This window comes from Prionailurus viverrinus, chromosome D2 (genome assembly GCF_022837055.1).
Source record: "Prionailurus viverrinus isolate Anna chromosome D2, UM_Priviv_1.0, whole genome shotgun sequence".
NCBI classification, from domain to species: Eukaryota; Metazoa; Chordata; class Mammalia; order Carnivora; family Felidae; genus Prionailurus; species Prionailurus viverrinus.
In genome coordinates, this window is record NC_062571.1 from 82,406,098 (window position 1) to 82,428,646 (window position 22,549).

Below are 22,549 nucleotides of genomic sequence, written 5' to 3' on the forward strand. Positions count from 1 at the left end.
ACATCCAAATTAATCAGCATATAGTGGAACAATGATTTCAGGAGTGGATTCCTTAATGCCCCTGACCCATTTAGCCCATCCCTTCTCCCACAACCCCTCCAGTAACCCTCAGTTTGTTCTCCATATTTATGAGTCTCTTCTGTTTTGCCTTCCTCCCTGTTTTTATGTTATTTTTGTTTCTCTTCCCTTATGTTCATCTGTTTTGTCTCTTAAAGTCCTCATATGAGTGAAGTCATATGATTTTTATCTTTCTCTAATTTCACTTAGCATAATAAAATAAAAATTAAAAAAATTTTAATGTAAATACTATAGACAGGTTGAAAGTAATAATAACAATAACAATAATAATAACGGAAAAAGGTAGTCCATGCATACCTATGTATCATTAAGCCTAAGAAAGCTGAGGTGGCTGGCTGAATATCAGAGTGGACCTAAAAGAATTTCTACACAAGATACAGAGGAGATTTTGTAATGATAAAAGGATCTAAGCAGACACAACAAGGTGTAAAACCTACTGAGAGTTTCAACATACATGAAAAAAAAAAAACCCAGATGGAACAAAAGGGAGAAATAGACAAATTGACGACACTAGCTAAGGTCACACTACTCTCGCAGCAACCAACAGAAAGGACGAACAACAAGCCAGTGATCTTCTAGAAGATTCGATCGCACTGTCCACCAACTCTGCCATGTGCAAGAATACTGCTCCATCCAACAGCTGCAGAAAACGCTTTCCTTCCCACCCTGCTTGTGGAACACTGGCTGATACAGACCACGCACAGGGGTACAAAACTCGTCTCAACTGATGTAAAGATCAAAACTGTAAACAATGTGTTATCTGATCACAAAAGGAAACTAGAAACTAAAAACAAAACGATACCTTCTCCGGTTCTCAAACAGATAGAAATTAAGCAATGCATTTCTACATAAGCCATGGGTCAAAGAATTAAATTACAGGGGGAAATGTAAAATATTTTTAGCTAAATGATAATACAAACATAGCCCTTAAAAATTTGTAATATGCAGCTAAAGATGTGCTTCCGGGGATATTTATATTTCTAGACGGTTCTGTGGGAAAAGAAGAAAGGTTTTGTGTCAGTAACCTAAGGATCTGCCACAAGAAGCTAACAAAACAGTAAAATCAAAAACAAAGTAGAAATACAAAAGGGTAGATAGAAGGCTGCCACAGAAGACAAAAGATAGGGGCGCCTGGGTGGCGCAGTCGGTTAAGCGTCCGACTTCAGCCAGGTCACGATCTCGCGGTCCGTGAGTTCGAGCCCCGCGTCGGGCTCTGGGCTGACAGCTCAGAGCCTGGAGCCTGTTTCCGATTCTGTGTCTCCCTCTCTCTCTGCCCCTCTCCCGTTCATGCTCTGTCTCTCTCTGTCCCAAAAATAAATAAACGTTGAAAAAAAAAAAAAAGAAGAAGACAAAAGATCTTTGAAACCAAAGTTGCTTGCAACACGGATAAAATTATTAAACCCTTAGCGAGGTCGAAGAAAAAGCGAAAGAAAACACGACTTAACCAATTTCAGGCATGAAAGAGACTGGCATTACTATAGAGAACAAGGGTGTTATAGTAAGAAAATACTATGAAAAACTGTATGCCAATAAATTGAGCTCAGATGACATGGACAGTTCTTTGGAAGACACAGATGATCCACCTGTCACAGAATGAGAAGTATCTGTTGGGTCCTGTATTTATTATGGAAACAGACTTCACCATGAATGCCCTCCTCCCAACACGCCCACACACCCGCACTCTCCAGGCCCAGAGGACCATGCCAATGGATGCTATCAGACATTTCAAAGGGACATGAAAATAATAATCCTACCTTCTTTCACAAACTACAGGAGGAAAGAAAACCTCCCTAACCCTTATTATAAGGCCAACATAACCCCTACACCAAAAGCAGACAAGAATATAATGAGAAAAATATTATAAACCAATATTCCCTGAACATAGCCTTAAAATCCTTAATAAAGTATTAGGAAATCACAGCCAGTACTTTCTCTACACCTACCCTCACACTCACTCACACACACACACACACACACACACACACACACACACACACAGGAAAAGAATGGGCAGCTCATTTGTGGACCTAAATTGTCCATATTCCCAGGACTATACCTAATTAGGCCACCCTGTTCTTATTTATTTAAAACTCTTCAGCCCACATGGATTTCACTATTCCTTTGATAACCTACTTCAATATTTCGCGGGCTTAGCTCTTAAGCTATTTCTACAAAAGACTGGTGGTGAACCACCAAGAGAAACATGCATTACAAAAATAAATAGGGCACAACCTTAAGAAATGTACTTTTAAAATTACTGTGAGTTTATCACCAGCGAACTTTGATGTTCTCAAACAGTTGTATATAAAACTGCCTTTACCCAAACCGCTGAAATCATCCAGTGTGCACATAAATAAAAGAATACCCAAGGTCAACGTAAGGAGACGATATGCAACAGAGTAAGATCAGCAAATTAGCCTGATGTGAGGCTTTAGGTTTTTTGTTGTTGCTGCTTTTACAGTTGCTGTGGTTACCCTCTGTTTCAGAGTCATTTTATCCTCCAATTGAATTTTCTCTTCAAATCAAAGGTTTAACATGGGGTAGGAGAGCATGAAAAGAGAAATGTGAATATACAGCTGAGATGATCTTCACGAGCTAGTCACTAGGTGCTAGCTAGAAAAAAACCCCAAACCCAATGCAGCACACAGTCATTCTCACCCACCCTTCGATCTGGCTGCTTTCCTAGGGGGTCACAGGAACAAGCTAAAGCAGTAGAGACCTCTTCTGAATTTTACTAACTGATCGGCTCATGTCTTCGTCTTCTGCCCAATACAGAAATAACATTCCAAGTCGAAGTTCATATAGTCTCCAGAGATCTTTCTTTTGCACCAACTATTAGGACACATGGTCTTTTTTTTTTTTTTTTTAAGAGACAGAGCACAAACAGGGGAGGGGGAGGGGGAGACGCAGAATCCGTAGCGGGCTCCAGGCTCTGAGCTGTTAGCGCAGAGCCTGACGCGGGGCTCGAACCCACAGACCGTGAGATCATGGCCTAAGCCGAAGTCGGACGCTCAACTGACTGAGCCACCCGGGCACCCCAGGACACATGTTTTTTTTTAAAAAAGATTTTCCAATTGGGGCGCCTGGGTGGCGCAGTCGGTTAAGCGTCCAACTTCAGCCAGGTCACGATCTCGCGGTCCGGGAGTTCGAGCCCCGCGTCAGGCTCTGGGCTGATGGCTCAGAGCCTGGAGCCTGTTTCTGATTCTGTGTCTCCCTCTCTCTCTGCCCCTCCCCCGTTCATGCTCTGTCTCTCTCTGTCCCAAAAATAAATAAACGTTGAAAAAAAAATTAAAAAAATAAAAAAATAAAATAAAATAAAAAAAAGATTTTCCAAATGTGCTGATTCATTTACATGCAAAGTTGGGCACAGACAAAAAGTCTAAGGAGAGGGTAGAGCTTTAGGGAACCACGTTTGCTGAAAAGAAAAAGCAGCACGTGAAGCGGGGCCATTGGCTCCCTGTGTCAGTATTTACCGAGCAGCTGTGACACATTCGGCACGGGGGACAGTGGCGGGTAAGGTGGACGCGGTCTCTGTCACCCTGGAGCTTAAACACTGACCAGGAAGACAAACAGGTGACACAACGTGATGAGCCCTTGGAAGAAGTGGCACTTGGAGCACACTCGGCAGGGGCGTCGCCCCGACCGCAGGCGGGTGGCAAGGACCGAGGACCGGACATCCTGAGAAGCGATGTTACGGCTGGGTCCCACGGTGCGGAAAGAGCTGTCCGGCAGAGACGGACGGGCGTGGAAGGTCAGAGAACGAAAGGGCAGCAACACAGAACCACTTCCCTAAGGACACGCGGCTACTGATGCTGATGCCCAACATCTCTGCACACAAGCTGCCAGCTGTCAAAGCCACACCAGATTTGAACGATGCTCATTACCATCTAATGACTGTGTCGCAGTCGACAGATGGTTAAGACGGCTCCCCGGACTCACATCCTGGTGCCAGCCCTCCCCTGGAGAGGGGCCTGACCAGGCCTACTTGCTTCTGACCAACAGAATATGGCAACACTTCCACGATTAGATTGCACAACCTGTGGCTTCTGTCTAGCAGTCTCTCTCTCTCGCCTTCTGAGCCCGCTGGCTTGGGTGACGCTAGTTTTCATGCCGGACAGGGAAGGGAGGGAGGCCTCCTGCCAAGGGCCAGCGAGGAACTGACCCCCTCTGTCCAATGGCTCTCGGGGAACCGAAGTCTGCCTGTAGCCATGTGAGCTTGGAGGCCAACGCTCTCCCAGGGCGACCTTCAGATGGGCGCCTGGCCCTTGAGTACGGCCTGTGACAGAAGCAGAAGCGGAGGGCCATGCTGTGTGCCCACGTTCCCGACCCACAGAAACTGTGAGGTCATAAACGCGTGCGACTTGAAACCACTGACCTGTGGCCACTTGTTATGCGGCAACAGGTAACTGATGCAGGTGCACCTATAGTTCAAATAATTTTTACAGCCATCGTGGATAAAAGTGATTAGGGTGAGTCCTACATTTGATTTGTGACAGAGAACAGAGGACAGATAATTATTTTTTTTTACGTTCATTTATTTTGCGAGAGAGCACGAGCAGGAGAGGGGCACAAAGAGTTGGGGGGAGAGAGAGAATCCCAAGCAGGCTCCGCGCGGTCGGTGCAGAGCCCGACGTGGGGCTCGAACTTACAAACCGTGAGCTCATGACCTGAGCCAAAACCAAGAGCCAGACGCTTAACTGACTGAGCCATCCCGGTGCCCCAAGAACAGCTAAATATTAAACAGCAAGCTTCCCTGGCAGAGAAAACATATTTGGGCTGAGTCTACACATGTCCTTTTACTGCAGATATAAAGTGTCAAAAATGCCAGACCCAGAAAATGGGTCCCTAGCCCTATTTCCCTGCCAGTCCCTGAGGGTCAGGACCCACCCCAGGGGCAGTCCCCAGGATCGACACAGTGAACGTCTCAAGCATCACTCTACTCGGCATCTTTCTGGAAAGATGAGCTGCTATCTCCTCAAACTCTGATCCCCCCGGGAGAGCTCTGAAGGGTTCCAAACCTGGAAGGGCACTTGGGAGTCATGGCTCTTTCCAGGGTGGCCACATAGTAAACCACCGTGGGCTCTGAAATCAACCATGTAGTATGGTTGGGGCTGAGCCTCCCAGGAGACAGAGGAGAGGCAAATCGCAGGCGCTCTGTGCTTCAGTCCCTTCCTCTGTAAAATGGAAGTAATTAGAGCACACCCCTCCCAGGACTGTCTCGAGACTTCAATGAGAGAATTCCCATGAAGGGCTTAGCCCAGCAGGTGCTGAATGTTAGGCTCCGTGCCAGGGTCATCACAAGGGCTGGAATTAGCGTGTCAATTTCTTTATTGCCTATTTGGGCAGTATTTCCTGGGTATAATCTTCCTGTGCCACCTGCTAGCTGTGTGACCTTGTACAACTTGAACTTCCTGACCTTGGCTTTCATATGAGGAAAAGAGAGCGGTCAGAGTATCTCCTGCCCAGACCCATGGTGATACACAGAGGATGCGTATACGCTTTTGGCTCAGTGCTGGCACACGGAAGTTACAAAAGCAAATACGCCTCTAAGAAATTCCTTAATTCTGTCTGTCTTCAAAGGTAGAGCAAGGACCCTCAGGAAACAGGACTGCTGTCCAGGTACGCAGGTAAAAGTGGTCCCGTAATGTGTTGAACTAAGACTAAATGAACATATATATATATATTTTTTTTAATTTTTTTTCAACGTTTATTTATTTTTGGGACAGAGAGAGACAGAGCATGAACGGGGGAGGGGCAGAGAGAGGGAGACACAGAATCGGAAACAGGCTCCAGGCTCTGAGCCATCAGCCCAGAGCCTGACGCGGGGCTCGAACTCACGGACCGCGAGATCGTGACCTGAGCCGAAGTCGGACGCTTAACCGACTGCGCCACCCAGGCGCCCCTATATATTTTTTTTTTTGAAAATTCATTTGCTTCTTTGCGACTCAACGGAAAAGGTAGCCAGAACCAACAGTTTAAGATGCAGGAGATAAACAGTCTTGGCAGTGAGGGAAAACATGTCTTTCCATTTACTGAATTTTCTTCTACAAATTGGGGCAATACCGGCCACATTCAGTCTTAGGGTGGAACATTTTTGTCAGAGTCTGGAATGTTCCAAGTTTTAGTGACTAGAAACGCAAGGATGCAGGGCCTCTAACTGGCTGTACTACTGCAATCACATAGTCGAATTGGTAATTAGCACAAAAGTTAAGAGCTTATATGTACGCTTCACCCACAAAATGAGAAAGATTTCTATTTCTACAGAAACGCTACAAGCACCTACCCAAGCACCTTGATAAGCGTTTTGTATTTTGCCTTTATTTTCCTTGTAATTCCACTCTCAGTCCTCCTCCCCAACCCCCTTCTCCACAAGCCAGTGGAAGGTGAGGGCTGGGAACATCATGCCCCTGACCTGGGTCCCTGACATCACTCATGCTTTCTCCAGCTCTGTTGCTGAGCCTGCAGCATGTCCCATGCAGTGGAGAAAGAAACGGGGATGATCGTTTTGTTTGCTATAACCAAATGATATCTGACATTATTAGGACACTCTCAAACGGTCCTCGTTAGCAAAGAGATGCCCCAGCCCAAGACCGGGAAAAACAAAGACTGAACCGGTGCGCCTGGGTGGCTCAGTGCGTTAAGCATCCAACTTGACTTCAGTTCAGGTCATGATCTCGTGTTCGTGGGTTTGAGCCCCCGTCGGACTCTGTGCTGATGGTGCAGAGCCTGCTTGGGATTCTGTCTCCCTCCATCTCTGCCCCTCCCCCACTTGCTCACGCTCGCTCTCTCCCTCTCAAAATAAATAAACATAGGGGCACCTGGGTGGCTCAGTCTGACCTCTGCTCAGTCACGACCTTGTGGTTCATGAGTTCCAGTCTGGCATTGGGCTCTGTGCTGACAGCTCAGAGCCTGGAGCCTGCTTCGGATTCTGTGTCTCCCTCTCTCTCTCTGCCCCTCCCGACTCGTGCTCTGTCTCTCTCTCTCTCAAAAAAAATAAAATAAATAAAAATAAACTTTACTAAAAAAAAAAAAAAGACTGAACCATGAGATTTAAGACTGGAGAAAAAGAAACAGAAGCATCCTGCCCTCCCAAACCTCCGCTGCCCCTGTGTTGACCTCTGGGATTAACCTGCACACACATCTTCCAACAGAGGGAGGGAAGGGGGTGGGGGCCACAGAAGCTGAGCACTTTGTGCCTCCCAAGGCGCGACCCCAAACCTCCATCGCTGAACTGACAGTGGTACCCTGTGCCCCCCAATCTAGAAAAGAACTCAAGTCACAAAACTTTCTGCCCAACCTGCCCATAATCCGATGCTCACAACAACCCAGCAAGGTAGGCTGTGTCCTGATTCTCCCTGGACAAATCAGGAAACTGAGGTTCAGAAAGATTCCCTAGTTTCCCCAGGTCACATGGCTGTAAAGAGGCCAAGCCAGACCTGTGCAGTCCAAGTCCCAGGTCTGGCATGGCCCCGGATACCTGTCAATGTCATCACTGCAGTGTGAGAACACACAGCACCCTCAACGCACTAACCCCGCATGCAAGTGACATCAGGGGAGGGAAGTTAAGATCTCTCTTTACCTGATGGCATTTATGCCCATAAGAGGAGCAGAAGCGTCTATTAGGGATTTTTTTCATGCTACAAGACAGTTGTCTTGACTTGGCCTTTCAAACTCTGTCCTGTCTAGTCCCTCCTGCCACTCCTTTGAAACCACTTTCCTACTCTGTCACCAATGCTGTGGCCCTCAGCTGTGCTAAGAAAGAAGGTTGAAAAGCACTTTTTCGGGGTGGGCAGAGATAAGGAAAAAGAGAGACGCTGAGCCACGTGTCAGGTGACAGGAAGTTTCAGGAGGACACCTACTGCCGCTGAGTAAACTATATGCTCGAAGGAACCGGCTCTCCCTGCTAAGAAACCGGAAGTAAAACTTCATGAATTGAGTACACTAAATCCAAATTTTAGTGACAAACCAGGCATCTGATTTCTCGAGCTAAATCAGTAGAGAAGTCATTCTGCATGGGATCACGTTATTCATTGCAAGAGTTACAAAGACACACAGATGAATGTTTCAATCACTGGCTTACCCCATTATACGATCCGCTCTCGATATGAGAACTTTAAAGTATGGAACAAATTCAATATACGCTCCTGGACGGCTCACATGAATGGAATTCTGTTGACACCTCTTCTGGCAGAGGAGCAGCTTCTGGGAGTGTATTGCGGCCTTGTTTCCCAGCTGTTCGCATTCTGCCTCAGCCAGAGGGAGATGGGAACAGCTGACGGCTTCACCCCCAAAGCTCAGCCTGGCCCCATCATTAGCACATCTCACCCCTGCAGCTGCCAAGGCAAAGACTAACATGCCAGCAGGAAAGCAGCTGACTTGCTTTTCTGACCAAGCTTTGGAGTCTTGGAAGCTGAGAAGCAGGGCGCCAGGTGGGCTCAACTCATTTTCTGCACATCTGTAGGATCCGCTCGCTCTGTGTGCCAGGAGGTGAGCAGCTGTGTCTGTTTTTCTCGCCGCATATCCCCAGTTCCTGGCACAAATCTGAGATCGCTGTAGGCAAATAAATGTGATGACTAAGAAAACCAAAGCCTCAACGTTGGGGATTCCCAGTTCTGAAAGCATGGTGGACTGAGCAGATTCAGAGAGAAAACTTTCTCACTACAAACACAAAACTGTGAAATAAAATGTGGCATGTCTGTAGTATAGACATATCTAAACTGGAATGAAAGGAAAGGAAATTGCCAGGATCCATAAATTAAAAAAAGAATTAAAAAAGAATACCCAGAGCATTCAAACACTGCCAACGCCATTGATGCCACGAAGACTCAGCAGATACAGGTCTTTAGTCTAGGACCTGTCAGGTTAAAGACAGGCAGTATGATTGCATACATAGGACATGGGGAACCAGAGCTGGGACTCCTGTGTAAAGCCAGGATCCTTCGGGACTGCTCTTCCCAAGTTCAAGGGCCTAGAAGAACTCTACCAAGTGCCCTAGGGAAACTACAAAGCGGCACGTCCACCCAGAGAACTCGTGAAGGTTAGGGGGTGTCCCAGGAAAAATCAAAATCTCAAGCCTTCACCGCATGGGTGTAAAAACCAAAAAGACAATCATCGTATGGTACACAATGCCCCAAATGAGAAATTAACATAAAAACTGAGCTCAGATGAGTGAAATCTTGAAATAGCCATCGTAAGTAAATAAACCAGTCCACTAGACCCTTCATAATCCCAGGTGCATTGGACTCTCATGGAAGCAATAGTAGTGGATGTGAAAGACTGAAAAGGAGCTCAAAATCTGAAATTGAAAGGCACTGGAAGAGATAACTCATGACAATACAGATTCAGCACCCTAAGACACAGAAATAATAGAATAATCTAAAAGGGAAGATGGATAAATAAATACGTGTATATACTTTGTACATTTTATAAACACACACACACACACACACACACACACACACACACACACACACACCTAAAATCTCCACCTCTCCAAAACTTTTAAAGACACAGAATACACAGAAACCATAATAGCATAATAGAGATAATGAAAGGACATTATTGAGAAATTATCTGGCAATTAAAAAAAAAACAAAATAAATCTATAAATGAAAAATTAAAGGCATTGGAAAATAAAAGTCAATCCATAGACAGTTTCAACAGTAATATAGACATTGCTTGAAAGAGAACTGGGAAATGAACTTTAGCCCTGGAAACATCACCCGGAGTATAAAGCAGAGCGATAGAAACAAAGAGAAATTAAAAGCAGTATGACTGAATAATAAGGTCCCATTACATATACTAGAAGTCCAAAGAAGGTAATGGAGAAAATAGAGACAAGGCAGTAATTGAAGAGACAATGGTGAAGAATTTTTAATAATTGACTGGATTCAAGACACACATCAAGGGCAGATATACACAAATTAAAAATAAATCTGTATCAAAAATCCTGATCATAAAAACTAAGGAACCACAATACAGACAACCAACCAAACAAACAAAAAACCAAAGAACGATCTTAAGAGCAACCAGAGAAAACCTTAGTGCAAAGGAAAACAATCATTAAAGACTTCTCAACAGTAATAGAGACCAGGATACAATAGGTAATATCTGTTAAAGGACAATAACCATAACCTAGAATTCTATATGTAGCTAACATTCATGAAAAAGAGAAAAAAAAAACATTTTTCAGGCAAACACTCATGGATCTTCAATGAAACACTACTTTCATAAGAAGCAAACTAAATCCGGGAGGCAGAGGAACTCTTAACACTGGACTAATCAAAATAAGTCAGGACTATTAAAAAACAAACAGAAAGCCTACCACCACCCTATGACATTTTTTGATAGTGTGTTTCAATATAGTAGAAAAAATGCTAGGTAAAAACCATCAGTGGGAGAAGAGATGAAAGGCATTAAGCATTCTTAGCCTGTAGTACTATGTGAGAAAAGGCTAGAGTTATTGACCACCTTTACACTTTGGTACCTGAGGTGCAAATGTTAAAAATTTAACAGTACTACTAAAATTGTGGAAATGGAATATATAACCTCTAAATTAACAGAACCAAACAGAAGTAGGTGTAAATAACCCTTCAGTAATATAATATGATACAGGAAAAGAAAAGTATCTAAAAATAGCGATAGTAAATAGAAAAAAAATGGAGGAAGAGTTCAAAATTATCAAAGCTACAATAAATGTAAATGGATAAAATTACTTGGTTAATAGGCAGCCAACTACAAAGTTTTAAAAATCCAGGCATATTTTGTTTATGATAGATACTTGTGAAATATAACATGGAAAATTTTAAAGTAAAGGGATAGAAAAAAATATATCAGAAAAATTTTAACCAAAAGAAAACTGATATAGTAATTTTCTCTTAGACAAATCTGAGGGTGTACACAGTGGAATGGACCAAAAAAAAAAAAAAAAAAAAAACTAACCTCCAAAAGGAATAATGCAAAAATTGACAGAATTACAAGGAGAAAAAAAGAAAACTCATGATTCTATTGGAGTTTCAAAACCTTTCTTGAAAACAGAAATACTGAGCAAAAAAAACCCCTATTTGTCATAGTATGACTTGACATCAGTTAATAAGCTTAATTTAATTGACATTTCTAGAACCCTATACCCAATACATTATTTTCAAACACATATGTAATTTTTCCAGAAATTAACCATGCATGAGCTCATAAAGAAAACTTCAAATGGATGAGAATCGATAAGACACAGATGACTTTTTCTGACACTAGTGTGATAAAATCAGATAAATAACAAAGAAACTACCATTCCTCAAGCATTTGGAAAGTAAAAGACAAACACACCAATCAAAACATATGTCTAAATAACTTAGTAATAAAAAAAATGCAAAAAAAAACCCCATAATGCAAGTTATAGACCATTTTGGGTAGGATGATATCACAAAACTAAAAGCAAAATGTGTGCAGTGGCAAATGCAGCAATCAGAAAGAAAATTTTACCCTTTGTGAATACAACAGAAGAGACAGATGACTGAAAGTGGAAGAGCTAATCTTTCACAGAACAGTGTAAGTTCCAAGAAAGTAGAAGAAAGGGATGAGAATTTAATGAAATGGGAAAAAAGTAAATCTATAAAAGAAAAACACAACAAAGTTATTTAAGACGGAGAAAATGCGAATAGCACTTCATCCATTGAGATTAAACTGTGAAATTTCTCGTAAAAAAAGCACCACACCCTGATATGAAGTGCCAACAACGTTCAAGGAAAAACTAACCTTGTATACCTAACCTCTCCTAGGAATTGAAAAAGAAGCAAGGAAGGCATGCTAATTCCCTTTCTAAGGCCAATGGCAAAATTTTGAAATGAAAATTAAACATATTTACAGAAAGGAAAATTAGAGACTAAAGTTGGTTATGAACATTGCTCTATAAGGAGCTAAAGCCTTAAATAAAATATTAGTAAACAGAATCCAACACTGTATTTTAAAAATGCATCCAAATCATAGAGGACTTATCCTAACCATTCAAGGATGGTTTAACAACATAAAATCTATTAATATAATGCATTACACTAACAATAGAGGAGAGGAGGGAGGAAAAATCAACAACACATAAACAAGTGATCAACAAATGCTGAGGAAAAGTTTGAATAAATTAAGCAACGATTTATATATGTTAAAAGGAAAACATTGTAGCAAACTAGCAGTATAGGGAAATGTACTTAACCTGATAAAATCGTATCTAATAAAAATTCACAATAAATATATTAATGGTAAAAAGCTACAGTTACTTTCACTGAAGTTGAGAAAAAAAAACCCAAGGACATTTGCAATCACCATGTTTGTTTATCATTGTAATGGGCAATGCTAGTCAATGAAAGAAGAAAAATAAAAGAGGTAGAATGTGTAAGAACTGTAAAGAAAAAACAAAATTTACCATCATTTTCAGATAGTAGTTCTTTTAGAATTTTTATGAAATCAACTTACAAACTATTGGAATAAAAATCAAGCAAAGTCTCTGAATTCAAAACCAAAACACAAAAATCAGTAACATTAATTTATACTGAAAAGAAAACATCAATGAGAACTTTTCTGGTGAAGGGGGGAGGGGCAGAGAGAGAGGGAGAGAGAGAATCTTAAGCAGGCTCCACAACCAGTATGGCTCAATTTTACCACCTTGAGACCATGACCTGAGCCAAAATCAAAAGTCAGATGATCAACCAATTTAAGCCACACAGCAACCCATGAACTTTTTAAAAAGAAGTAATTCCACAAACAAAATAAGAATAGTCATAAGCTGGTATTTGTAGAAGCTAAATAATAGAATTAGACATACGTGTGCTCACTATACCAGTCTGTCTACTTTTGTATGTGTTTAACATTTTTCATATCAAAAAGCTAAAACATAAAAATAAAAATAGTGATACCATTCAGAATAACAAATCTATTATGTACCTCAAAATATATCTCACAAAGATATGCAAGAGCTTTAAAGATAAATTAATTAAAACTTACTGAATAACATTAAAAAACACATGAATGAAGAAATGACCACATTCATGAAGTGAAACTTTGATGTCATGAGGTAGTCAATTCTCCCTCAAATTAAGCTGTAAGTCCCCATAGAGCATTTTGCAGAACTTATCAAGAAGATTCTAAAGTTCATATGAAATATTAATGTTTCAAGAATAATCAAAATAATTTTAAAGTAGAGTAGGGAGAGGAGGAGGGGAAATTAATGTTTTCTGAGCACTTAGCAAGAGCTGTCCAAAGCACTTTCCATGTATTATTATCTCATTTACTCCTCTTCACACCCCTTTAAAAGTAGAACATGCTATTATTGTCACCATTTCATAGAGGGAAAGACTGGGGGAAAAAAACTGCACAACTTGTGTGGGGTTTAGGGTGACCAATCTTCATGGTTTGCCCAGCACGAAGGGCTTCCTGCAACACAGGATTCTCAACGTGAAAACTGGGAAACTCCCGACAATACAGGATATTAACCACCTTTCCAAGGTCACAGGTCAGTAACTGGGTGACAGAACTGATATGTAAACACTGGTAAGCTGACCTCTGTGTCTGTCCTCTATACACTCTATGCCAACCAACCTAAACACTTAGGACTGATTACAAAGTACAGAAAATTGAATCCAGGAGGATGCTGGAAATAGGATAAATAAATGTGCAACAGAACAAGGAACTCAGAAGCACATCTGTCTATACTTGGTATTTCACCAAAAGAGAGAAAGGATTCAGTAAATGTTAACTAGGATGATCAGTTATCTATATGGGAAAAAAACAGATGTTGGCTTCATACAATAAATAAAAAATAAAGTCAAGTTATACTAAAAGTGAACAGCAAAAAGTTGAAATTTAGAAGAACTTATTTTTAAATCTCTATAGGAGCTTAGTAAAGAGAAAAAGATTTACTGAACTCAACCTAGAAAAATGGGCAAATGATAAGAATAAATAATTCAAAGAAGAAACACAGAAAACAATATAAAAAGGCTCTCAGAGGGGCACCTGGGTGGCTCAGACGGTTAAGCGTCTGACTTCGGCTCAGGTCATGATCTCGCAGTCCTTGAGTTTGAGCCCCGCGTCGGGCTCTGTGCTGACTGCTCAGAGCCTGGAGCCTGTTTCAGATTCTGTGTCTCCCTCTCTCTCTGACCCTCCCCCGTTCATGCTCTGTCTCTGTCTCAAAAATAAATAAACGTTAAAAAAAATTAAAAAAAAAAAGACTCTCAGAGTCTCTAGTAACCAGGAAATTGACAATTAAAATAATGAGATATTTCACCTCCAGCTTAGCAACATTTAAAAGTCTGAAACTGCCACTTGCAAAACCATAGGTAACCAGAACTTTCTAACAAATAAGCATCTAAACTGGTACAACCAATTTAGAAAGTGACAGAGCAAAACATAGGAAAGTGGAAAATGGGCATACTCTACTACTCAATTCATTTGTAATAGAGTCCCTAGAGCTCATACCTATATAAGGAGATAGGTACAAGTATCTTTGCACCATTGCAATATCAAGAACTGGGAAAAACAGATATTTATCAACAGGAACGCACAATTTATGGCTCATTCAATTAAAAGGAATGAAGCAAGCATATGTACCAACATGAATAAATCTTTAAAATATTGCTTTAAAAAAAGTAAGTTGCAGAAGCCTGTTGTATATAGTTGGGTACTGTTTATGTGATGTTTCAATATAAAAAGTGTGTGTGTATGTGTGTGTGTGTGTATATAAAGTTTTCAGAGTAACAGTTGTTTCTGCAGAAGAAGGAAGAAGTGGATGGGTAGGGAGAACAGGGGACTGATATAAGTAGATCTTGAACATTTTACATCTTTAAATTTTCAAAATTCTGAAGCACATATAGTAAAACCTGTTGGGATGAGCACTGGGTGTTGTATGGAAACCAATGTGACAATAAATTATATTTAATATAAAAAATTAATAAAATAAAATAAAATAAAATAAAATAAATAAGAAAAAACCTGGTTGATAAGAATATGGGTGTATAACTTACTCTGGAACCTTTTCTCAACTTTTGAAACATTTTACATTTTATAAGCGAATGGATGATGGGGACGAAAAGTCTTTTTCAATCATCTTTTTCATGATCACAACTTATACTGAAATTGGCTGAAAAAATGATTTCAGTTTAGAAATTTTACTTAGTAGGTCACACTTCTGGAATGCATCTATCCCATCAACCTGAGTACAGTTGCACTTTAAGATATAACACAGACTCTAAATTCTAATGCAGGATAGGCTCTCACGAACACTACCAAAAAATCCAGGATTTAGAATCAAAAACAAAAAGCCAGAACCAGGTTCTCAGAGACTATTCAGATTCATGTGAACACAGAGTTCATGAGAAACGCTTAAATCCTATTCTGGCTTTAATTACAAACATAGCAAAACAGAAAACAAGGAATCTATTGGTCAAACTACAAGCCAGTGCTCACCGTACCCTGCTGAGCAACCTCAGTAGTTCTAAGAATGGATCCTCCGAACGGATGGGAGAAGCCAAAGCTTCCAGGAGCAGGTGAATGGATGGAAGGTCCAGGGTTGGTCCAATGAGACTGCCCAATTTTTTAAGTAGTTGTCTAGAGCCTGAGCTCTTAACGTAGCCTTGGGAGGACATAAAAGCTTAAAAGATGAAAGATATCAATATGACGCTGAATTATTCAGGTTCTCCATTCCATCATCTGTCAGCTGGAGGCCAGGCATACTGGACGTTAGATAAAGCACAAGGATGCAGAGTGAAAAATGAGCTGGAGGAAGTATGAAGATTGAAATGGCAGCCTGTTGGAGAGCATGACGTTCGATCCAGTTCAAATAAAGTTGATTTGAACTGCATTACCATTCTGCTTAAAACTAAGCTAAATTGCAATCTCATTGCTATAGATGTTATTATTATTCCAAAGACAGAGTACGTAGACTACCAAACGTTCGCCAGGGCTAGGGGAAGACCTCGTCTCCATCACGACACAGCCTAGAGACTGCCCTTGCACCCGCAACTTCGCAGATACTCACCATCGGAAGCCACGGTCTCCTTCTCTGCCGAGTGAGGGTAGCAGCAGGAACGACTGAGAGATTCTCACACGAGAAGGGTATGAGATGGGACATGTAAAGATCTTAGAACTGCTCCCGGCACCAAAGCCCTCAATAAATGCCTTTTTAGGCAACTACGTGCTGGTATAAAAACTTCTGGTTTAATAAAATACTAAATAAACACAGAAAGACATAGCTGCTAAAAATGCACAGTAACGATTTCTTGAAACGTTCGGTCCAGATTATATCAACTTCACTTTCTCAATCCCAGGGAGCTGATAATTGAAGAATTGTACATACTACAGAGTTGTCTAAAACAGCTCCCAGTGGGGACACGGCTAAAGGGCTACAGGGCTAGCCATGTGGTACGGAAGAAACATCTGAAAATGTTTCTCATACCTGTCTTTGTAAATCATAGACGCTGCAGGAACAGTTCAGCTTAAAAAGGCTTCTGGAATGCAAAACAAAAAATTTGTTTTGCAGTTGTAATGAGTTCATTACAGCATCATCCACACCCGGAAGAAATCTGTTTAGCATCTTTACATGATGCAGTTGCATTGCTTGAAAAAAAAAAAATCTTCAGTTTCCACAGCTGTAACATCTACCTAATTAGGTATATACTGACTTCAAGCATTTGTAGACTTTAAAAAGAAAGTTTTAAAACATTTAAAAATGGATGTAATTTTTGTTTCCACAAGGAAGGAACAGAAAGAGCCAAATGACAGTTAAGAGAAAGAAAGCGTGTCTATATGTAGGGTGCAGTAACAGAACCCATGGATGTACATGGCAAACCCACAGGTGTTTATCTGCACTCTCTCCAAAACCCCACAATAAGGAATAATAATACCAGTAATTTAAAAAAAACAATGCATTGGAGACAACAGGTAAGAGAGAGCAACAAAGCTTTGGAAGATGGAAGAGGATAGATGAGTGGTTCTCTACTTGGCAGAGAAGAGAAGGTGGGAAGCCAGCTGCTTAGAGAGGAGGGAAGCCGCTGAGAAGGTGAGATGAATGAGAAAAACCTGTAAGTGCTTGGGAACAGGAGTCATGGGCACCTCTGACAGCCAATACAGGCTGGGCTGAAATACTGTCCAAGGAAAGAGCCCCAGATCCCTTGAGAAGCCGCCGTGGGGAAGGGACGGCCCCTTCCTCTCTGATAGGTGAGGAGATGTATCTTCTGGAGACACCGAAGCAGGGAAGTTCTGTGCTCAATGACCCCAGGCATAGCTGAGGGAGGGAGGGGAAGCAAGGTGTCAAACTGAAAACAAAAGAGTTAAAAAAAAAAAAAAAAAGCAAATCACACTTAAACACCTTAACCCTATCCCCCTTGCTCAGTTCACAGACCCTCTAATCAGGCTTCAATCTCCTCAACAGGAGGGTGCATGGTTCTCCTTCGGAGAAACGGACCAACCTAAGAAAGAAGCATAGTCAGGGATGTGTGAAGGTCCCTGCAATAAAGTTGTGCTTTGGAAGCATGCAGAACTGTCAATCAGCCTCTTAGTGTCTCATTATGAAATGGAAACAACCAAAACTCAGACATTTGAAGAAAGTCAGAGACTGTAACAAATGGGGGTGGGGAAGAATCTCAGAGCTAATGAGGAGAATGAAGTGAGCAAAAGAATGCTCAAAAAATAAAAATTAATACACTCCAAGAGTTTGCCGAAATCTTACATATTTTACAAAATAAAAAGGGACAGAGCACGAAATAACTTGAATAGCGAGGTAAAGAAACTCTCCCAGAAAGCAGAACACAAATGCAGAGATGAAAAATAAATAACAAAATTACAGAATGTTTTTGGGAGGTTGGGAGAGCCAGCTGATAGCAGTTTCATTAAAAGCATGACAAAAACCAGTGATGAAGAAAATAATTGAAGAACACAAGGAAGTCGACTAGAATTTTATAGCTTGAGTGTTCAAACTGAAAGGGTATACAGAGTCCCCAGCACAATTGCTGATAAGAACTTAGTTAAAGCAAGTCACCATGAAATGTAATAATACTAGGGATAAAAACGATGGTAATAGGTTCCAGGAAAAAAAAAAAGTCTACATTTAAAGGATCAACAGAGTGCCATCAAATTCTCAAGCAGCAATGGGCACACAGACAATTAAGATCTGTCTTGTAAAATACCAAGGAAAGAGGATTTTCATCTTGGAATTTTATACCTAAACCAACTAGCAGTCAAGGGTGGAATATACGTACATATTTGTACACAAGGTATGGCAGGCACACATTTCAACCTTCTTTCTTATTCACATGTTTGTGATACCAATGTGTACAGATAAAAATACGTACTTACCTATTTTCCCAGGCAGTTAGCCATGGCCCTGTGTCCTACATCGACAAGAGAAAATCTGCTACGAAGGCGTCTGAAAGTATCCTTATTTTCCTGATAAAAGAGACTTGGCTGGCTCTGCTTTTTCCCTCTTCTGCCCTATCACTGCCTAGAATTCAGATATAATATAAGAGGTAGAGCAGCTATCATGAGACCATGAAGCAGGAAAGGCAAAAATCAACATGTAAGGATGCCAGTGACAAACAAAAGTAAAAGCTTGGGTCACTGGTAGTCTCGCAGACCCACTGTGCCAGCTACTATACTGCTTACTTCAAAAGTGTGTATCATATAAAGAAAAAAAAAAACTAAAGAAAAAAAATTCTGTAGTCAGGTTTTCCGTTATTTCATGCCGAAAATATTCCTAACAAGTTATCAAATGGTTTTGCCTCCCACACACCCTTCCTCAGAAGGTTACTGGAAGGTGTGCTCCACAAAAATAAGGAATAGATTAAGAAAGATGAAGTTATGGTGCTCATAAAACAGGTGATCCAACAGAGGAAGGGTGCAGAAAGAAATGAAAGTATCTTAGTATTACGGGTAGTCTTGCGACACCAGCCGCACTGTAGGCTTAAAAGTAACCAGTTCATATTGGAACAAAAGAATAAAGGGCTCCAAGAGAGAGAACATCAAATAAAAATAAAGAATGGATAGGGTACCTGTACCATCTTGTTGCAAGAAATTTAATAGTTCTTCCAGAAAGTTTGGGAGGTAGAGGTTGGTACACCAGAAATAAAGCAAAAGAACAGGTTTGGGTTTTTTTTTTTTTTTCAAAAAAGCAATTATTAACTCTAGGAAAAACAAAAAGTTGCAAGAGGTATGAAATGCAGTCATAGGACACCGCGTGGCTCAACTGTGAACAGTATTTGCAAAACCTTCAGAGTGCAAATGCTGAATTTTGTTTTTTAAAAAAAATTATGGCAACACTATACTGGAAAGTTGGAAAGAAGGGATGCCAGTGTGGCTGGAATAGAATGAGTAAGGGGGGAATGGGGGTATGGTAAGAAAGGATATCATAGAGGAAAACAGGGATTAGGTTATCCAGAGGTTCGAATTTTCTTTGCTAAGAGCTGTAGAAAGCCACTGGAGAGTTTTAAACAGGAAACCAGCATGATCCAACTCATGATTGAAAATGATGACTTTGGCTGTAGCACTGGGAAGAATACACTGTGCAGGGGCAGGAAGGAGAGCCAGCAGACCCGTCAGGAGGCTACTCTAGCAGGGATAAGAGGCTCCTGCAGAAGACAGAGAAGAAGAAAAGGAGGGCTGGGTTGCGGAAAGCACACCTAGAAAGTGAGGGCAGAGGGTAGACGGAAATACATGTTGGAGGTCGGTGGATTTTAGGGAGAGAGGGATGGCTTTCTATGTGTTAGTGTGAGACATCTGGAAAAGGCAGAAGGTGTTATCACTGAGTCTGGAAGAGTGGGGGACGAGTGGATTCAGGAGTTGGGGGTCTGGGGTCTAGGGTTCTGTGTTGGACGTGTTGGGGGCTAAGATGCCACTAAACAGCACCCAATAGGCAACTCTTCGGGGGCATGGGGTCCACACACAGGGAGACAGCCCCCAGGATATACTCTGCCTTCAACAAGCAGTAATTTCTCCTTTTCTCTTGCCAACGCAAATGAATGTTTTATTACATGCTTGGATTTTTAAGCAACCTCAGTGCTATGATTTGGGGCACGGATTGATTTAAGAATTGATACTGAGAATCCAAAGATAAACAAGCAGTTAACCCTGGGATATCACAACATATAACCCATTCAAAATGTTTAGGTCTAACTGGTTTTCTATCTGAGGCATCTCTATCCCAAGGAAAAATCCCGTATTTGTCTCTAACAAGCCGGCCGTCAGAAAATAATAAAAGTCCCCCATTTCGCGAAATAATTTCCCATTGTTATTTGATTTAGTAAACATTGTCTTCTAAAAAAATGTAATATTATCCACGCTCAGTGGATTTCTGTCTATGCGTATAGAGCATATGCAAGTTAAAGACCACCTCGGGCACACTTTGAGATTCTGTAGGAGTTCTAAAAAGTTCTTTCCCAATAAACATTCAAAGGGACCAATTTGTACAAAAGTCTTTCAAAAACGCTTTTGACTACCATGATTTTGATCTGCAGGTCATAGAGCTCCTTCAACAGTCGGCAGAATTCTGCCTTGGCTTCCACACTGCTTTGTGCAATCCTTCGATTTAATCATTACTTCCCAGATTGGTCTTCATTACTGTGTGGATTTTAACGAGAGCTGGGTTTTAGCCACATTATAGTAGACGTGGTGGGGGTGGAGGATAGCAGTGGCAACTGCAAAATAAAACGTACCATAAAGTGGTAACGGCTCATGATTGAGGCCAGTTGTTGAAAAATAAATGCCTGTTACAGTAGAGAACCATAGACACGGAGAGTTGGAGGCCAAGGCAAGTCTTTCATTGGTAGGCCGACAGCGCCTCTAGCGGCAGAAAGACCAGGGTGGCGGCGTCCAGGGGAAGCTTCCGAATTTGTAACAAGGCACCTGCTGGGTGAGCCCTCATTAGGCAAAAACAAGGGACTCACAGGTGCCCCGCGTTAAGGGGATGCGACTCGAGGACACGCAGGCCTATGAAACAGCCATAATGCCTACGTCTCGGTTTAACTTCGAAGTGAGTTGTCACTTTACACAGGTTGATTGAAGGATTATTTACAGCCCAGAAAGTCATGGAGTGGCGGGAGGAGGAAACATTCTGCTAAAGTTTGGCCGCCACCGACAACTAAGGGAGCGATCCGGAATAAAAAAGAAGGAAAGGAAACTACAGAAGTAGGTGAAGAGGCAATTAAAAAAAAAAAAAAAAAAGAACGCTGTGGCACGCAGCACACCTGCGGAGAAGGGAATGGCTCACCTGTGTGGTTACTGCCACCCTCTAAGTTAAGGGGGGGGGGGCAGGGCTGGAAAGGAAACTTCACGGAGGGTTGACCCAGAACCTGGGAAGGGTGGGGAGTGGATTCGGTAAAGGAAGAGGGTCCGTAAGAGGACGCGACGCATGCACATCATCCCCAGCGACACGTGTAACTGTCAAGACCCACACCTTGGCAAATGACACCCGAAAGAGGAGGGAGGGGAGCGGGCAGCGGCCCCGAGGCTGTGCCGTCCGGGCTAAGCGCTGGCGTCTTCCGGGCCCCGAGCCAAGTGCTCCCTCCCCCCCCCCCCAACCTCCCGGGAATTGGCACCTCGGGCGGCGCGGGAGGGGGGGGTCCCCTCCGCGCCGGGAGCCGGAGCCCCAGGGCTCTGCACAAGCGCCCCCGCGCACCGCCCGGCCGCCAGGCGTCCCACCCCCCCGAACCCCAGTGCCGCGCGAGGTACCCTCCGGGGGCGGGGGCGATCCCCAGCCCGCGGAGGGGAGCGGAGGGCGGGAGCGGAGGGCCGGGGCCCGGCAGGGGGCCGCCCGGGCTCGGCGACTTACCTCGGGCCGCGGGGGGCGCCAGCAGAGCCCCGACCAGGGCGAGCAGGAGGGCGCGGGCGGGGGGCGCGGGCGGCGGGCGCGCTGCCATGGTCGCCGGCCTTCGGTGCAGCAGCTCTCGGGGCCCGGCGGCGAGCGCTGCACCATCCCACGCGGGCGCCGAGCGGGGACCCGGGCGGCGCGACCCGAGGGACTTCCTGCCGCCGGGAGTCAGCGCCGGAGCCCTCGCGCAGCGCCCGCGCCGCCGAGGAGCCGGTCTAGGCTTTCATTTTTTTTTTTTTTTTTCTGAAAGTTTTGCCCCCCCCACCCTCGGTGTGTGCGTGTGTGCGCGCGCGCGCGCTGCGCTGGCACGAGTCAGCCTTGACCGTTGCAGTGAGTGAGCAAACTGTCCGAGTTGGCCCGGGGACGAGGAAGGTCGTTAGGGAGAGGAGGCCGGCCTGTGAAATGGACCCGCGGCCAACAGTCACCGTTCTCATTACCTCGGAACAAATTATCGTCTCCCCCGCACCCCCGCCCGCCGGCGGCGTCCCGCGGGTCCTAGAGACCGCTCAGCGCCCCCCCCCACCCCCCCCACCCCACGCCGGGGTCCCGCCCAGAGCCCGCGCTCGCCCACCCCCGGGGGCGGCTCGGGGCCCGGCGCCTCGCGGGCCGCGCGCCCCGGCGGCACAGACGTGG

General features: G+C 43.2%; 1 protein-coding gene across 1 annotated transcript in view; it reads right to left on the minus strand.

The window, feature by feature from the left end:
* ADAM12 (ADAM metallopeptidase domain 12) overlaps positions 1 to 22,383 on the minus strand; it is a 350,145-nt gene extending 327,762 nt beyond the window's left edge. Inside the window, exon 1 of the mRNA XM_047824703.1 lies at positions 21,878 to 22,383. Within this exon, the coding sequence (XP_047680659.1) occupies positions 21,878 to 21,965 (88 nt within the window). The 5' untranslated portion in view covers positions 21,966 to 22,383. The remainder of the gene's footprint in view (positions 1 to 21,877) is intronic.
* Positions 22,384 to 22,549: the final 166 nt, after the last annotated feature.